Below are 19044 nucleotides of genomic sequence, written 5' to 3'. Positions count from 1 at the left end.
AATCTCATTTTTAACTAGATCCCCAGATGACTTGCATGCATGTTAGAATTCAGGCGTCACTACAGGAAAGCTGGCTATGCCCGGGCTCTAGAGTCAGACTGTCTAGATTTGAACTCCACAACAGACCAGCTGGGTTACCTTAGGCAAATCACTTCACCCAGAGGTTCTTACCATGGTGTGCACTTCAGAAGCACCTGAGGAGATTTTTAAAAATCACAATGCCTCAGTCCCACCCCAGTGATTGATTTAATTAGTCTAGGACCCAATTTTTTTAAAGCTCCTCTAGCTACTTCTAATGTGCAGCCAGAATTGAGAACCACTGACTAACATTTCTAGGTTTCTATCAAATGGGACAGTTAAGAGTACCTGCCTCATGGGACTGTGAGGAAAAAAATCTGATCATCTTTGAAAAGCTTTTGGCCCAGTACTTAGAATGTGTAAGTACTCAATAATTGGTAGTTGTTATCCTCATACCTGGAAACCTGAAAAATGAATTGTCCTGGAGAAGGGAGTAAAAAAGAACAGGCTCAAATGTTCTAGTCTGGCCCCACCCTACAGGCAGGTACCTGCCAAACCTCATGAGGCACCAAAGAAAGGACACAATCAAAGAATGCATTATCCCCAGGATGAGATATTCCTAGCAGCAGACTATTGATTGAAGCTTCAAGGAAACTAAAGTGTGTCAGGTGATGGGTAAGCCACCTCGGTAAGGTGTCAGAAAAGGCCAGCACCTTCACTTGGAATGTATCGTTGGAGGGTGAGGAGCACTATTTCAGCAGTTCTGTAACACAGGAAATCCCCCTTACCACACCTTCCTGATTTACACTGATTCTTGATACACACCACATGTGTCCTCAACTCTCTTTTCCCCCTCCCCCCAAGTTTTCAATCATCCTGTTCCATATTTAGGTGATGAAAACTTAAAACCTGTGGTTATAACTTCTACGAGAAATTTCATTTTGAAAGCTTGCTAAATTTCAACTTTATTGCCATGAGGAAAACAGAAGAAACAAAAGACCTCAGTCATCTACTAACACAAAAACCCCTAGTGAAGACATTTAATAAGTGTAAGTTTTCTGCTGCAAGTTGTTGAAAATCCTGACCTTTAGACTGGGATGCCATTCATTTGCTTCTACAAATGGTCTATGAAACAAAAGCATTTATTTGTGTAATGGTTTTAGGTTACGTGTTTAGTTTCACCTATGGATTTTAACTTGGCTAAGCCTAGCCTGTAGTTCCTTTTGAATCTATATCTCACTGGATCTAACCTGAGTCTACTCTTCCAAAGGGATTCATAATGGCCAAGCAAATAATTCACAATCTGGCTTCTCAACAACTGCAAGGAAATAAACACCCAGATGAAAACAGCATACCTATTAAGGCACTGAGAGATATGTAAAGATTTATCTCAATGGTGATTACAAAGATTTTTTTTTAAACTGTGCATGATTCAGTGACTATTATCAACAAAAAACTCATGTTCTATCTCTAGCTCCTCTGCCTACTCACTATGGGCCTCCTCAGGGTAAATGAAACAGATTCTTCTTCCCTTTCACTGAGTGCACTGCAATAGCTAATGAATGTCTACCTTTAAAATAAGTCTTTTAAATTCTTTGTTGGAAGTCTCCTCAGAGATATTGGCATCCCACAGAGTACTCTCAAAGTCCCCTGATCCCATTCTCTGGGCTAGTTCTAACCTTATCCTGGGTTTGGACCTGGTCTCAAGGGAGTCTAGGATTCAGGTGCTGTATCTCCAAGAATGACATTCGGTGGCTTGTCCAGGAGTTTGTCACTGAAGAACAGTTCAAAAAGATACAAGAATCCAGGACTAAACTGTACCCCAGCATACCTTGAAGCAAACACACCCCCTCACAAAAGCCATAGACCCATTCTAGCCTCCCAGAGAATTTGCTTCAGAGTGGCCCAGCCACGGCAGAATACAAGTGCCCATGTGGCTCACTGTAGTGGAGTGAAGGGACTATCATTAGCTGTGATACCTTATTTAAGAGTGTCAGGCTTGAAAGGAGAGGTGCTGAATTCTAATACCAGCTCTGCCACTTAAAAGCCATGTTACTTTGAACAACTTCCCTGAATCTGTTTTCTTATTTATGAAGTGAAAGTGACAAAATTTAAAATAAACTTACTCTTCACAGTCCCTGTAAGGATCAGAGGTGTTTTTATAATCTTTAAAGAGCATTACAAATGTAACATATAATGATTTTTCTCCTGCAAACGACTGATTAGGGATGGCTATCTGTTTCCAACAAAACATTATGCCAGTTCTTCATAAATCTCACTTCTTTGGCTGACTAATATTCAAATTCACAGAACAGCTTTAATGAGATGAGTGACATTCAAAGAAAATCACTAAATCCTCAGCTAGGGTTTCTTTTAAATCACACAGTGATACAATAGTTGAACAAAAACTCAAAATATTTTGAGTGTCACTTTTCATCTGTATCCAAAACTTCACAAAGCACTTATTTCACTAAAGGAAACCATACTTTGATGCATAGAATTAGTTTTGCTGTGGCGTTTTTCTTGACATTTACTCAAAGAATGTATTATAGCTAAAAGGACTAAAACGGATAAGGGTGTTTAAAAAGACATTAGGAGAAAATAAATAATTTAGATCAAGTTCCAATATGGAGAAAGAAATATGATACTACAGCACTGCTTTGTTAGAAACTATGGACAAATAGCAAACAGAAGTTCTTGGAAAAAAGTACCAATGAAAGAATTAAAGAGAATGGTTAAATTACAGCTTATCCGTATATGAATTATTTACTCAGTAAAAAAGAGACTGTAGTTACCGACTAAAAGATTACCTAGATAAGCAGGTTGTACAATATGATCCCAATTATACATTTAAAAGTTTATATACAACTGTATACGTAGAAAAAGGTCTGAAAAGATACATGCCAGACTATTAAGAGTGATTATATCTATAGGGCGGGGTTGGGGGTATTTGAGATACATATTATTGAATTTATACCAGTGAGCCTGCATTATATTGGTAATTAATAAGATAAATAAAAGCAAAAATCTTTAAAAGTAAAAATATGAATGAAGAAGCTAAACATTCACCAGAAACATCCTATATATTTAAAAAAAAAAGCAGAAACAATGAATGGAAGAAAACTTATTCCCTTTAGTATATTAAGATACCAAATAAATGGCAAATAATTAGTCAACAAGTATTTGCTGAAGAGCTACTATGCAAAAGACACTCTCCTAGATGTTGTAGAAACTACAGAATTGATATAATCACTACTCTCACAGTGACCTATAATCTAAGGGCAGAGCCAAGTCTACATGAACACATACAAAAAGGGACATGAGAAGATATGGCAGAATATGAAAACAGCAAAGAGTGATTTTTAGATAATAAATGCCTCAGAAATTCAGGCTTGATGAATCTTTCATGAGGAAATTAATTAGTAAGTCACTTTGAGCTGAGATAGTGAAGAATTCACAGAGGAGGACAAATGGGATCAGGACTTTGCAAGGCAGGCAGAATTCAGAAATGGGTAGAAAGTGGGGAAACAGATGCTGGAGTGGGGGATCAAAGGGTCAGAAATGACGGCAGAGAGAGGAGAGGCTGACTCTCAAGGGCCTTGGAAAGCTGGAGGAGAGTGAGAGCTTGCATGAGCAGACAAGAGAGGTCTCTGAAGATTTCTAGCTGGGCAGATAGTGGAGCTTCAGAAAGGTTAATCAGGCAGCAGGACAGAGAAGACAAAGACATGGAACCCAGGTCCCTGAGAGAGAGGTGACAGAATGAGATAAGTGACCAAACTAGATGGAAACAGACACAAAGGAAATAGTAATACTTTTCAGGTAGCCCCATTCTCAAACTTCCAAATCAGACTCGAGCTAAAAACCCCTCAAGGAAAGACCTTCGAAGCTGTCTCAGTAGAAGAATGAGGAACATAGTGCTGGTACACTACAGAGACAGTGACAATGACCAACTTCAGAGTGAGAATGTCCTAGATCCAACCACAGCTCTGCCACTTAACAGTTTCTTAAATCACCCCTGTGACTTTGTGCAGATTATATAAACTCCCTTGTTCTTGGTGTCTTCATTTTAAGTGGCTATAAAAGTGTTCTCCACTTGAATTTAAAATCTCAATTCGAAGAGAATGACGGGGGGGGATGTTAGAAAGGAAGGGTTGGTTCTCTTGAAACCTCACCCTTATCAGTTCCCTTTACCCTTCACAGGGTTTCACTGGGCTTAGAACTTAAGGCAGAGTATGGCTCCGTTTATAAATAAAAAATAAGATAATTCTAAAATTGCCCAACAATTTGTTTATAACTTTCCAACTTTTTGAAACATACTTAATTTTCTGCTTTTTATCCTGTCATTTCCTTTATATCAATAACACCATTGATCCATTTCTATTATTCTCTTCAATGCATCCACTTCCAAATACACTCCTTCCCAGAGAAACTAGTAAATTCTATTCCATATTAGATCAGTTGTTGTTCTATTCCTTCAATGTGTCGTAAAATGTGACAACCATCTCTTTCAACTGTTCATGGGTCTCCCTGTGATTATTCTTTTGTTGTTTTACCTAGCAACTATTTTGTGTCCTAATCCACAAGACTTTCATTATCCTCATGGGAAGGCCTAGGCACACATATTTTTAATGTTCCACAAGGTTTAATACAAGGCTTTTGAGTGCCAGAAAGATGAATGGATGAATAAATAAAATAATGAATGCATCAAAGATGGGATCCCTCTTCTACCTAAGCATGGTAAAGAGAAAACAGGACTGGGTTCTAATCCTGGTTCTACCAACTGCCCATCTTTATGACCTTGAGCAAGTCACATGTCTTTTCTGAGTCTCAGGTTCTTCATACATACACACAATGTTTCTCATCAGATTGGTTTAAGAATTAAATGAGATAACATATGGAAAGATGGTAAGAGGTCAACAAACAGTAGCTATTATTAGCATTATTATTATACACCCTTAAACCAGGTCAAGAGCCCTCCTCCTAGGCACCCATCCTGACTACTCCAGCTCTCACTTAATCTCCTTCTCTCAGCTCCTGTAGCCCTTACAGCTTCTTCTACATGGTTTAACATTTGATTATATCCTATCTTGTTCTTGTTATTATTTTTTTCATATCTTATGTGTCTGGAAAGATATTTAAGTCTGCCGGTTTAATAACTGATGTCACTGATTCTCTGCTATACAACTCATTAGCTGGGTGGTGTCGGGCAAGTTACTTAACCACTCTGTGCCTTTGTTTCCCCATTTGTTAAGTGGGGAAAACAGTACTTTTCTCATGGGGTTGATAAAAGAATTAAATGTATTAGTGCATGTAAATTGCTTAAAATAATACTTGGCACATAAAAAGCATTCAATAATGTTAAGTAATGCTATCATTATATTATTACTATTATTAAGCTACAGAAAAACATCCATTCTTATTTCAGAAATAATGCCCCAAATCTGGGCAATTTACCTTTTTCCAGCTTTCCAATCTCACCTTCCACCCTTCAAGGCATTTTTGCCTTTCCAGAGCAAGTGAAAATAAGGTACTGGTTTAACTCCCAAAAAGACAACATCCTCAATACAAACATATAGATACAGATATGTACCCCATCTTTTCTATATGCAGCTTGTATTTTTTACTCTTTATTCTTTGCCATACAAAAAGCAAAACACATGCATTAAAGCTTCTAAAGAACATAAATATTTTGCTTGATTTAAAGTGTCTGTTCCATGCAGTGTGATGATAGTTATCTCTGTATGGATTTTTATGTGTGTCAATGCCAGTGTGTTTTGACTATAAAGTCCTAGAGACAAAAATGATGTCCACTTAAGTCAATCAAACATAAATTCTGGGCACTTGGACTAAATTAGATTGAGATTTCAGAGAAGAATCTTAGAAAAATTCAGAGAATGAGGACGGATGGATGGGGATTGGCTTAGCAGAAGGTTTAGTAGGAGAGGAGACAGGCAGAGCTTTGAAGAACTAGTAAAATTTTGAATTCAAGAGGGAGGATGAGTGTTCAAGGTGGATCATACAAGCAAAGTGGAGGGATTAAGCAAAGATTAATCTGACTGAAGTAGAAAGATAATACAGGAGACCACGTGAAATTCCACAAATATGAAGACCAGAGCACTTTGAGACTGCAGTTCATGCTTTATTCCTCTTGGCAGCCCCAATATCTAACACTAAGCTTGGCATAAATTAGGCAAAATTACACTGTTTTTTACCATACTAAAGTCAAGAAAACTGACAGAACTGAACTTCACTCAATCAAATCACGAAACCAAAGGACAGCAGAGTTCAACAAGGTATCTACACCTTGTACACTAACCACTAATCTAGAAATATGTATTTACTCTGGCTACATCACCATATCACCATCCACAGACAAGTGCAAGAAATAAAACACACCAAATTCTCTCAAGCTCATATATTCTCTTACACACACACACACACACACACACACACACACACACACACACACACCCTACCTCAGTGTTCCCAATCCAAAAACTATTAAGGCACTAAGAAGCACCGAAGTTAAGATTCTTAACATCTAATCCATTTTGATGAAGGATTCTCAGAAGAGGGTCCTGACTCTAGGAGCCCAGACCATGTGATTGGCGGCCTGGTCAGGCCCAGGGAATCATGAAAGAAATTTCTTTTCTTCTATGAGGTACCCATCCCACCAGGAGGGCTTGGCAGAACAGGAGAGAGAATTTAAACTCATTTGGCAAGAGAAATAATGATATTTGGTATGGGCAACAGTAGAACAATTGTGTTGTATAGGAATACATAACTGTCTGTGGATTACCTTTGGCCCCAATGACCAAGTGATAAATTATACAAATGTGGTTGTGATTATAAGGTTTATTTTTGGATTTTCTGATTCACTGAAATTAATTAAGCCACCTCTACTCATAACAGACCCCAGAGTTTCCTGATCTCTACCACTTCCAGCACTCTACAGATGGCCACAATGACTAAATGATGGAACAACTATATCTTTGTGAGATACCATATTCAAATACACCAGGTACAGTGAGTTGCAGCTAACATCAAGACTTGGGTACCAAATTTTAAACATTACAGAAGATGCATCCTTTTGTTCCCAAAAGGCAGAATAAGACATATATAAAACTTCAGGTGACTTCTGACACACTTTAATAAAATATTAAATTAAATCAAATCCTTCTAAAGTTGCTGGCAGACAAATCATGAAATGCCAAATGATGAAGGTGAAAGTTCTTCCTTGGCCTAAAAATCTCCAGAAACTTCTTTTGGCTGATGCTGCTAAAGTGACAAGAGGCCAGTAGTATGAAATTTGACATTAATACCTCAGCCTCATTCATCTTCTCAGCCTCAGTGTCAAACAGGAACTAGATGCCTGCCCAATGAGTAAATTCATGAGTGAATGAATATTATAAAATACTAGCCTGTTTTTATTCTGTATGGAGGGTAACATAAAACTTATCAAGCAAGTTCTAAAACCTTTTCTTTCTCTTACACACCCTATAATGTAAGAACCAAATTAATTATTAAGTTGTAAATTACCTGTCTTTCAATCATGCTTCATAACTCAAACCTCACCAAGTACTTTAGCTAGAATATGTGAACGTGTGCAATAATTTTGAAAAGAAGAATGGGAGAGGGCAACAGGCATTGCCCATGTTGAAAACATGTCCTTCCCTTCTCCAATAGAATAAGAGAACTTACAACAGCCTCTAGTTTCCTATAGGAACAATACCATTTTACTATGGCTAAAATTCTAGATTCTCATAATGTAATCTGGATTTACCCAACCAACCTTTTCCCTCAAATATGTACTTTCTTCTTCTTCAGTTACATATTTTGGAACTAACAAAAATATATTAGAACTTCTTAAAACTCAATTTAGACATAACTTTAGCACTATGAGCTTTTCTTAGAATCATTTCTAACAGAGCACCTGGGTGGCTCAGTCAGTTGAGCGTATGACTCTTGATTTCTGCTCAGGTCGTGATCTTACCACCAGGAGTCTGCTTGGGATTCTCTCTCCCCCTCATGCTGCCCCTCCCCCTGCCTGAGCTCTGTCTCTCTCTCTCTCTCTAAATAATCATTTCTAACATGCACTTTATTTTATTTTTTAAATTACAAACATTTCTGAATTAACAAAAAAAAATGTGCAAATAGGCCTCTAAAAAATATAACATAGCTCTGGCAACATGAACTAAGATAATTCTTAACATGTGCCTTCTATGCAACCAGGATGGTCCCTTACTATCTAAACACATATTTAGGCTTTGCCCTCATGCTCTCTCCCTTCAGTTAAATGTCCTCTCTTCTTGTCACTACGTCTCCAAAGTCTACCTCTTTCACAAGGCCCAACCTAACTCCTACCTAAGTCTGGCCCATATCCATCTCTACCTTTTCTGTCACACCTGGCAAACTATGTTTCACTTAGCACTTCTTTCTATATTGTCTCTGAGTTACTCTTAAGTTTTATCAGTATAAATGTTATTGCACTAATTAAGCTATTAGTTCATTGACAGCAGGGACAGTGTCTTTTGAAGGGTACAGGTCAGTTACTCTGTAGAATGTCTTTCAGTTTGGTTTGGCTAGTGTTTTCTCATAATTACAGAGAGTTAGGGATTCTTCCAAAGAATATCAAAAAGGTAATGTGCCTTCTCATCACATCATATCAGGGAATACATGATTATCCACATGATTTATCTGCTTATGTTAAGCTTGATCACTTTGTTGAAATGCCAGTCTGTCAGTTTCTCCACTATGAAGTTAGTATTTTCCCCTTTACAGACTCTCTTCTTTAGAAACAAATCATTAAATGCAGCCTACAATTAAAAGGACAAAAGTCAATTCTACCTCCTAGAGGGAGAAGTATCAAAGAATTTGTGGACTTAAGCCAAAACCACCACAACAATTCATTAATATTATGGGAAAGATGCTTTGAGGCTATGCAAATATCCAGTTTTACATTAAGGTCTCACCTATTTATTTTTTAAGATTTATTTATTTATTTCAGAGAGAGAGAGAATGCAAGCAGGGGGAAAGGGAGAGGGAGAGAGAGAGAATCCTCAAGCCGACTCCCCCATGAGCACCGAAGCCCCATGTGGGGCTCGATCCCAGGACCCCAAGATCATGACCTGAGCTGAAACCAAGAGCTGGATGCCCAACCAACTGAGCCACCCAGCCACCCCTCACCTATTTATTTTAACACTGATTAGCAGATCTTGCATACAGCAATTATTACTGTGTTCTAATGGTGATTTGGGACACTATCATTTATTTATTTGATATTCTGCCATTCTTTGTCTAGCATGAAACTAAATAGAGTAGGTAATCAATAAATACTTGTAAATGTAACTGAATTTCAAGAAACCTTTATAAAACCTTTATTTTAAATAAAATGAGATAACAAAAGGTGGTAAGTTCAAGGCAAATATGTTTTTTGGCAGCTGTGCTGTTCTTATGTCTTATGTCTTGATTGATGGCATGGAAATAGGAAAAAAAATTAACTACCTCACCTCTACTAAAACTGGGAAAACTTCCTGGAGAAAGGTGAACAATAATAATAGCTGTAGGGTGCCTCAGAGTTTATAAAGTGCACTCACATTCATCTTTTAGAATTTCAGAACCTCTCTGAAGAGAAAATTTTCAAGACAAGGGAGATAAAGAAACTTTTGAAGTCTGAAAAAGCACTATTAAATCGGGAATTAGAAAATTAGGCATAGAGGGGTGCCTGGGTGGCTCAGTCGTTTAGCGTCTGCCTTGGGCTCAGGTCTGTCCTGGGATCGAGCCCCACATCGAGCTCCTTGCTCAGCAGGGAAGCCTGCTTCTCCCTCTCCCACTCCCCCTGCTTAAGTTCCCCCTCTCGCTGTCTCTCTCTGTCAAAAAATAAATAAAAATCTTTAAAAAAAAGAAAATTAGGCATAGAAACTAAGTAAGGCTAACAAGGAAAAGCAAAAATAAAGGCAAAGAAGAAACAGATATAATGTAAAATTAGTAACGGGTCCAGTGCAAGGCTTTAAACCAGGTGATAAAGTTGATTTAAATGCATAGCATGAAACCAAGATGCCTTAGATTACATAAGATAAAGAATACATGGTTAAAATAATGAAAAATGTCATTAAAGCAAGCATTAAGAATGAACTTATAGGACTAATCATTGAAGGTGAAAAATGAATAGAATCTTCGCATACAAATTCACTCATTTCTTCATTAGTCACCTCCATTTTCCCAGGGCTTTAACAGTGTTCTTAAGCCAATATATATCCAAAAATATTTGCTGAAGCTCTATATAACGCTAGACCTTTTTAGGTTATTAGATATGGTCTAATTAGATATGGTCCCTTCCTATGAAAAATTTGCTTTCTATAAAGGTAAAACATTTAATGGAAAGGAAAACTTTTCATATACATGTTAAAAGTTAAAGAGCAAAATAAGGCAGATGGAGCCAAAAAAAAAAAAAAAGAGTAAAAGTTATAACAGTCCAGAGAAAGAAGAGATCACTATGCAATGATATGCTCAGGAAAAGCCTTGAGAAAATAAGGGGCTTTTGCAATGGGCCTTCAGGAATTGGGTGGCAGGTGAGATATGAACAGAGCCAAGAGAAAGGCATTCAGAGCAGAGATATGTGGCTGAACAAAGGAATGGGGTTGAGATAATGAAGGTGCTTTATGGAGAGTGAAAATTAAGTAGGACTGTAATAAAAAGTATATGAAAACACAGGATACAAAATTGTAAGCTGAGACTGAATGTGAAAGGCTTTGAATGCAAAGTTGAGGAGCTTGAACATTTTCTGTAAGTAATCAAATAATCAAAATTTCTGGGCAAAAGAGTGATATAATGAATATGATATTTTAGAAATATCAAGCTGGCTTTTGACGTGCATAATAAATGGTGTACAAAAGGTAAGGCAAACAGTAAGATTCCAAGGTATGAAGAACAATCCTATTTTTATTTCTTCCATCATCACCACGTTTGTATGAAATTCAAGCTGCCTAAGCATAGAGTAGAATAGATAACTATATTAAAAAAGTTACCAGAGACTCTCCCAAAGTGATACATAAACAGTGGCTTTAGAAAGTTAAGAGAAAATGCAGTTGCAACTAAAGCGTAAGAAGTATGTGAAAAATAGAAGTCACGTGCCTTGTTAATTGCACTATTCATTCAGGGGGAAACAACAAATCACATCAAAGTAGCAATATGAATTAACCATAAAAGTATATTTTACCTAAGCTGGAACTATTGGTTCATGTCACTGTTAGCATGTAAGAAAACTAAAGATTAGTCTCTTCTCTCACTACCACAAAAAAAGTAAGCCAACCTATGTTCTCCACCTCCATTCCTTAAAGACAATTCTCCCTACATTCCCTTAATCCTCTCAAACAATTCCCTAATTCTATCTCCTTTCTTCTGTATAAACTTCTGTCTCATTGAATCTTATTCACTTCTTAATCCCACTTCAAAATATTAAATGTTATAAATTTTCTGAAATTGCTCTTAATAAATGTAAGATCCTTAGCCTTTACATAGTGCTTTGTAACTGACAAAATATTTTACACACATTACTTCTTAAAAGCCTCACAGAAGCAATGCACAGCAGGTATTATCATCATGCATATGCTACAGAGAAGCAGGAAGTCCAGGGCCACACAATCATAAGTGATAGAGTGAGGCCTGCAATACAGGCTTTCTAAGTCCAAATTCCATATTCTCTTCTTTAGCATTCAATTTCATAATGTGCCAATAGGTGCATCTTATTACTCAAAATGTATGTTATTGCTCTGTATTATGTTTAAGTCAATACATCTTGTTTTTAATAAAGGTGCTTATGCCCAAGTGCCTATTATAGGGCCATTTACTAAGAAGACCTAATTATGTTCAAGATGTTCGTGATGATGATGATAATTATCACTGGATGAAAAGCGACAACTGAAGTATTATGTTTCCAAATTGCTAAGACTATCCCAAAAATACTTTTGCCTGTAATGCAACATGCAACAACAAAGACAATATGGGTGATTTAAGGATATGTGAGCATCAAAGGGCAGAAATAGGGCATTCCTACTCTCTTTAACTCTGCTAAGGCCTCAAATACTGATATAGTTCAGAGCATCTTATTACCAGGGAGACATAAATCAAAAAGAGTTCAGCTAAGAGCAATAAAACAGATTAGTGTCTGGAAGCACAGACTTTAAAGAAAGTTTTAAAAGAATTAAATCCAGGTAGTCTAGATAAAAAACAGCTATGAGGAAATCTTTTTTTTTTTTGAAGCTGTCACTCACACCAAAGACAGAAATTATTTTGAAGATAGATGTCTAAAAAATGCAAAAAATAAATAATCGTAAATATTTGGAGAATATTTATAAAAGGAAAATTCAAGATAGATATGCTGGCAAAAACCTATGGGACAGAACTCTCTCCCACAAGTGTGGTAAAAACTACATTCCTAGAGATATTTAATACCAGGCTGGACAAAACAAGAAAAGGATTCCATATGGAATGATCCTGTACTGGCCCCCGAAGTGGTGGGAGGGTTGAAGATGACCTCTTAGATCTTTTCCATTTCTGATTTTTTTTTAATTCTATGAAGTTTTATGGGGCACAGCCTTCTGTCAATTTCCTTTCTCCCGGTGATGCCCACTTTCTCCTTTCACAAAGGGAAACAAATTGTATCCTTCATTTTTAAGCGGATCTCATGTTCTCAATGAATTGGTAATACAATGCTAGGTACAAGTTTGGGGAAAAAAGGCCAATTCTTATAATTTATAATAGTCCTTCTCCCTCTCCCCCCAGTGGTTCTTGAGGTTCTTATACATTTTTTCAAAGTAGTGGTTGACATGGATTCGAAGAGCTGTTTCATCAGGAAAACCATTAATATTCTCCATTCTCATGTCTGATCACAGAGCTGACAGTGACCCTGGGAGCTATAAGGCCCTGGGTCAAATTACCATCAGAGCTGCTGTTCAGGATTATCTTTTACCTTTCAGCATTTTATGCTGAGTGACAGCAAAATCTATTGCAATCCACATTTTTATGGCAATGACATTTACCTTTGAAAAGATGTAGCCTTACACTCCTATACACTTTGGCAAATGTTGTAAAAGTAAATCCTATTCACGCTTTAAATTCAAGAAGCCTCAGCCTTGTTCTCTTTCTCCACTCTGGCACTTAAAAAAAATTTTTTTCCCCAGCCACACTTGAGATAGATCCCAGTATCTCTCCAGAATCCCCATTCAGTGAAACCCCAGAATATACATACAACGGCATTTCCTCGTTTTGCTAATTTACAAAGAAAAGATGTAACAAAATCCAGGGAGCTCTAAGAACCTGTCCTTGAGCTCTTTAAAAATAAAACTGAGGCTCACTTATGAAAAGGGACAGCTGGGCAGAGATAACCTTCCAAGAATGGACACCGATGCCACTTTTATACAATCTAAACAGTCTCAGTAGCTGAGGACCCACCAATTCCCATCTTGACTATTTGAAAGAAATATGCCCCTACCCACAAAGAAAATTCATATATATTAACACTACAACCTCTAAAGAAAATTTTAAATGCCATTTTCATTTTTTCCTAGTAAAAATGAGACTATTCGAACCTAGAAAGATTGGCCTCTCGCACTTGAGTATGATTTGAAGTTTTCAAAACCCTTCCAACACTTAACTCATTTGATCCTGGCAAGAAAGAAGGCTGGCATTTATAATCCCATTTTAAAACAAACAAAAAAATGCGACTCTAAGATTAGAACCCACTGCGCAGATATTCAAACCTTCCCCAACAAAAAGGCCCAATCTAAAAGGAATTATCCAGAAAACTTTAGAGTGGGTTTCAAAAGAGGCTGTATCACCCATATCCTCAACTCAGGAAAGCAAGAAATAAGAAAAACAAAAAGGAACTTTTTTCTAGAATTTTAGGAATGAAACGTGACCCCGATCCATTAGTGGCCTATGAACCTGTCTGAATTTTCTCAAGAAACCCACTACATCTTCTCCCCTCACAGGACTGGCCTGCCAGTTGTTCTGGCTACCAGTTCTCGGCCTCGGAGTTCAGACGCCCAGCCAAAGGCCGGCAGCCGGGGCCAAGACAAGCCGGTGACCCCCTCTGCGTAATCACGTCAGGAGTCCCATACTCCGGTGTCCCCTAGCCCGCTGCCACCAGCTTTTCAGAGGAGCTTCTACCAGGCTTTCCTCCAAGTCGGCTACCACCCCCACCCCACCCCACACACACAGCGAGTGCTCGCTCCTATTCCTCAAACTTCCCTCACCCCGCTAGACTGGAAGCAAGTTTCTCACCATCCTCATAGTTTTTGAGATAGTAATCCGGACCGGGGCCCCCGCGGCTTTTCGCCGGGTTCCTCAGGTTCTGGAACTGCAGGAAGTCGGTCCGTTTGCCCCCGAAGCGCAGAAAGGCGGGCGAAAGTCCCCGAGCAAGGGTCACCAGACGCTTGGAGCTGCAAGGGTAGAGAAAGAGAGAGGAAAGGATCGGGGGGAAGGCGAGGGGGCGTGGGACACCGACCAAGGCCCTCTTCCCACTCTCCGCGAGTGACCTGGCGGAGGCTATGGACTGTGTCCGCTCCAGTCCGCCATCCGCGCGGGCCCCGGCATCTCGCGTGCGCCTGGTTCCCGGGGCTACGCCTCCTGCGCCCAGCCGGCCGCGGCCCCCTCCCTCAGACAACCCGACTCTGCTCGCCAAAGGTACTTCTTTCCAAACGGTTAGTCTGTTTGTTAACACAGTGAGTGTGGGGGGCGGCGGAGGGGGGGTACTTCTGCTGAGAATACGGGGCTAAGGCGCAATTGCCCAGCTTCTGCCACTGCCGGGAAAGCGCTCCTGGCGGAGACGCGCAGCGCGCGGACTGCCGGGCTCCGACTTTTGCCAAACTTCTAGGCTGAAAGCCGAGATCTGCTTCCTCCGCCCCAGGGCCACCGCAACCTCTGTGGATAAGGTGAAACCTGCCTTTCTCTCAGACCAGGTACCTGAAGTCGAGTTTTTCTTCTATTTCTTCTTCTTCTTCTTTTTTCTCTTAATGCTAAAGTTGATTTTCCTTCAACACTATCTTGTAACAACCGCATCCATCTCCCAAACCCTGGACAAGAGATTCCCCGGGGTAAATCCTTGCTTTTCTGAGAACTCTCCCCATCCTTGCCTTGCACGGTAAAAGCAATGTCTCTTTGCTCCCTTAAATAATTCAGCCTGATCTCAGGATAGGTAACATCCTCCTCTCTACTCTCTGAGTTCAGCTTCATCTTTTTCCTTCCTACGTGGGGCCCTTTGGAAGCAAGCTCTGGGAAAAGTGAAGTTTGCCGAAATGTGGAACCTGCTCCTCGGAGGAGACTCGAGGAACACCAGAATGGCATTTACGTTTATTTAGGTTCAGGATTTCCATAAATAGTTTTTAAAGCCAAAAGCTACTTCAGGGAGGGGTAAAGAAGGAGCAGTGCAGATGCTCTTAGTACTGAGACGATCAACTGTTGAATTCTGGATCTGTAAGTTATTTTTAACGCTTTGCTGGTTCAGGTTCTGAAAATCCAAATCCAAATGTGGAAAACACACAGAATCATAGAGGTGGATATGAAATCAAAAAGCCGGGGACTCCAGTTTCGGAGAGTTGTTGACAAAAGTGGTAGCCGCCCTGAAAAGTCCGGTGGCCGAGAATGTCTTTGGCAGAGGACTCCAGGACTGCGTTCTAGGGCGGGCACAGTCAGGGCATCGCGTGGCCCCGCAGCGGGCAAAGGAGACATCTGCGCCAGTACCGCCCGGCAGAAAAGGCATTTCCAACAACCGCCCATCCAGAAGCCGGTACAGCCAATGCAAATGCGCCCCGCCACGGCTTCTTCCCCGAAAAGCCGCCTTCCAGAATCTTTTCTGCAACATGCATGTTTAACAAGATGGTTTAAAAGGGAAGGAAGGAAAAATAAGCCCGAAGGAGTCCACGCAGCTGGAGTAGTGCTATGCAAGTGGGGCGTGTATTTTGGAAAACCCCCGTCGCCCCTAACCATCGGACGAGTTCAGAGACGCGCTCTGCTCATGATAGAACTTCCGAGGAGGAAGCCGGGCCGCGCGTAGTTCTTCCCGCCTTCCCAGTGGAGGCACCGCCAGACACCGAAACGGCCTCAGCGGTGGCAGCAGCAACACCAGCCGCTCAGTCCTCCCGCAAAGCTGGCTCCACGTGGAAGGAGCGCTCCATGTGGCGCCTCCGGCTACCTGCCGCGTCTGCCGACCCCGCTGAGGCCCGGGCAGAACCGCAGCGCGGAGGGGCGGGAGCATGCCGGCAGCAAAATGGATTTCACAAGCAGTGAAAGATACTCACGAAAGACTAAAGACGCGCGGCGGACGCGGCCTCCGGGCAGAAAAGTGGGACTGAGAGAGCGCTCAGAGCTCTTCGGGAGAGCCCACAGCTGAGTCTCCAATTTGGAGGGAATTTTTAATAACTCAACACTGGATTCGACATTGCAGACGATTTATTTTTTTTGCACTACAACGCTGTTCCTGATGGGAAGGGATCTTAGTTGCCTAACTGCTAAACAGTAACAACTCAGAGAAAGAGTGAGCCCAATTAGATCCCAAGCCGTTGAGTAAGGGGCGAGTCCATGATCACAAACCACCCGGTTTGGTAATCCGCTGGTGCCGAGTTCAGACGTCCGAAACATCCCCGGAGTATTTCTAGGACCCTTTCCGCTCTCCTTATATACCCTATGACTGGAGCGAGAATTTTTTTTTTCTTTAAAGAAAAACTAAACTATGAAGTTACCGCAGGAGATTTAAGGAGGAGGGACTGGGGGGCCATTCGGTCTATTTAAAAACGTCTTACAAAGTCCTGAAGGCTGGAAAGGACAACGGAGGATGTAAAAGAAAACTTCAAAAATCCGATCCAACTTGCCCACCGCTCAAGTCTGCTTAAATTCGTTTTCTTTGAGTGGGAGAGAACTGACAAATCGCTCTTTCCGTGGAAAATTCCACTTTCGTGCGATCCCCGCTTGAACACACACACACACACAGGCACACACACTCTCTCTCACACACACCCATTCCTCTCGGGTCTTTGTTGCTCGAGACCTTTTCTTCGCTTTTGTAACTGCCCTGAACCTCTTGTTTCTTTTTCAGAAGGAGACGGGGAGGCTAATTGTGGATATATGTAAGCACAACATTTTTTCAGTCATAAGTGATAAGTTTCTGAAATGCCTTCTGCATTGCAAACATGTGCATCTTAATAGAAAACATTGCTTTTCTCAATCAGCAGTTAAAGCCTCACAGCAAATATTCCAGGAGGAGGAAAACCTCTTTTCTTCTCTTTGTGAGATCCGCTTGGCTTATTTTCTTCTTCTTCTTCCCCCTTTGGAATGGGGGCTAGGAAGGGGTGGGGGTTGTTACTTTAAAAAAAAAATGATCCATGGAAGCCCCTGCCTTACCTTAAGAAATCGAGCCAGCCATCATGAATGATGGACGGATCCAGCTGCAGAGAGAGGAAGTTCTCATTGACTGTCCTGACTGGGTTCTTGGTGCTCACATCAAGTAGAATCAGAGTCTTTTCCTTCAAACCTGGAGCTCTGTCTACAGGCAAGGGTCTCCTGTCTCCAACTTGGGAGGAAAGGGAGAGATGGAGCAACAGAGCCAAGAAGAAAGCCACCGGGGCTAGGCACGCAGGGGGGCGGGAGTTGCTGGAGGGCATGGCTTCAGGGAAGGCACAGAGCACCCTCATTAAATCCCTCTGATTTAAACCTCTCTTCCTACAGGGTCTCACTGGTGACTAATTGTCCTTATCTAAAGTGTGTGTCTGTCTGCCTCCCCCCCCTTTTTTTTTCCTTTCCTTTTTTTCCCCCCTCTCGCTCTCTTTCTCTCTCTCTCTCTTTTTTTTTTCAGTGTTTTGGTGCTGGTGGAGCGAACTCACGCCCCTAGCCAGCCTTCTCAGCGACTCGTGCCAAGAGTACTCGTTCACCAGCACCGCCCCTTTAAGAGATTTCGACTGCAGACATTTTTTAACTTTTTAAAGGTGAGGGGGTAGGGGGGAGAGGCGGGAAGTAGGAGGAAGGGGTGGCGTTGTACCCTCCTGATTTAACCCTCTAAGGTCAGGAAGCAGAGAGAGGGATGGAAATTGTATGGTTGTAACGTTTTGGGTACGGGGCGGGACGTCTTGTTTTTACTTCCCTCCCAGCAAGGCTCTGGGGAGGGCGGTTCTAGCTTCAGTCCCGACACGAAAGCCCCAGCGCCAGCCCTGGGCGTGCAGGAGTAAAGAGTGCGCACCCGCGGTGCGCCTGTTTCTCCAGACAGCGGCAGGCATTTCTTCCGCTCTGGGCCCTTCCCTTTGCGTTGAAGGAGCAAGAGCAAGAGTGGTTAAGTTGCAGAGGGGGTCCTGCGGCGGCGACTGTGATTCCTGCCAAAGCACAGAGTGCAGATAGAGACTTCATGGACACAAGTATGGACCTCTGCTACGCGCTGGGCTGCCTCACAGAAGCATCCTCTGACCTCAATAGGGAAAACAGTAGCCAGAAGGAATAGAGAGTTACCTGGTCAAAGGGCTTATCCGCCGGTAGGGGCAAAAGGGCCCAGGCTGCCCGTGGCTCCGTTCTGCCTGCAGCCAAGGAAAAAGTGTCTTGGGGACTTCAATATACGCTGACTTAGGCCAAGTCAAAGCAATCTGGTCCATGCTTGGACAGTCTGGGCGGCGCTGCGCCCATCTGAGCCATGGCTTGGCCACTCCACTGCACAGCCAAACTTGCCCTTCCAGCCCCTCCTTGAGATGGACCATGGGGTTATCCCTCCTGCAGGGAAGTATGCCTTTATGGTGCCAGAAAGGACCAGAGTAACACAGTTGGGTTTTCAAACTTGGCCAGGAGTCACAGCCAGTGTCCGCCCGCACATAGTCCCTGGATGCCCAAGAACAGCCAGGAGCGCGTGGAGTTCCACCCACCCTAACTCACCAACCCAGACCCACACCACCTCTCAGGCAGAGCCATGGGTCCCAAACCCAAGTGTGGAAAAGAAGTCAGGCCCAGTTTGCTGTACTCACAGCAGAGTTGTGGCACTACTGTCAGCTTCTT

General features: G+C 41.5%; 1 protein-coding gene across 4 annotated transcripts in view; it reads right to left on the bottom strand.

Moving 5' to 3' along the window:
- The window catches only part of HPSE2 (heparanase 2 (inactive)), a 667506-nt gene extending 649801 nt beyond the window's left edge, over positions 1-17705 (bottom strand). For 3 of the 4 annotated variants that reach the window (XM_028098764.1, XM_028098765.1, XM_028098767.1), the window contains exons 1-2: positions 17416-17705; positions 14302-14459 (exon numbers count right to left, since the gene is read on the bottom strand). In XM_028098764.1, coding sequence (XP_027954565.1) covers positions 14302-14459; positions 17416-17705 — 448 coding nt within the window. Of the gene's footprint in view, positions 1-14300; positions 14460-17415 lie in introns of all 4 variants that reach the window. The other variant, XM_088019878.1, reaches the window with a different exon arrangement.
- Positions 17706-19044: the final 1339 nt, after the last annotated feature.

Source organism: Eumetopias jubatus, unplaced genomic scaffold (assembly GCF_037043125.1).
Source record: "Eumetopias jubatus isolate StellerSeaLion01/CBP00866 unplaced genomic scaffold, mEumJub1_p1.0 scaffold_17, whole genome shotgun sequence".
In the NCBI taxonomy this organism is placed as follows: domain Eukaryota; kingdom Metazoa; phylum Chordata; class Mammalia; order Carnivora; family Otariidae; genus Eumetopias; species Eumetopias jubatus.
Note: the sequence above shows the minus strand (reverse complement) of the source record. Positions and strands in the feature narration are given on the sequence as shown.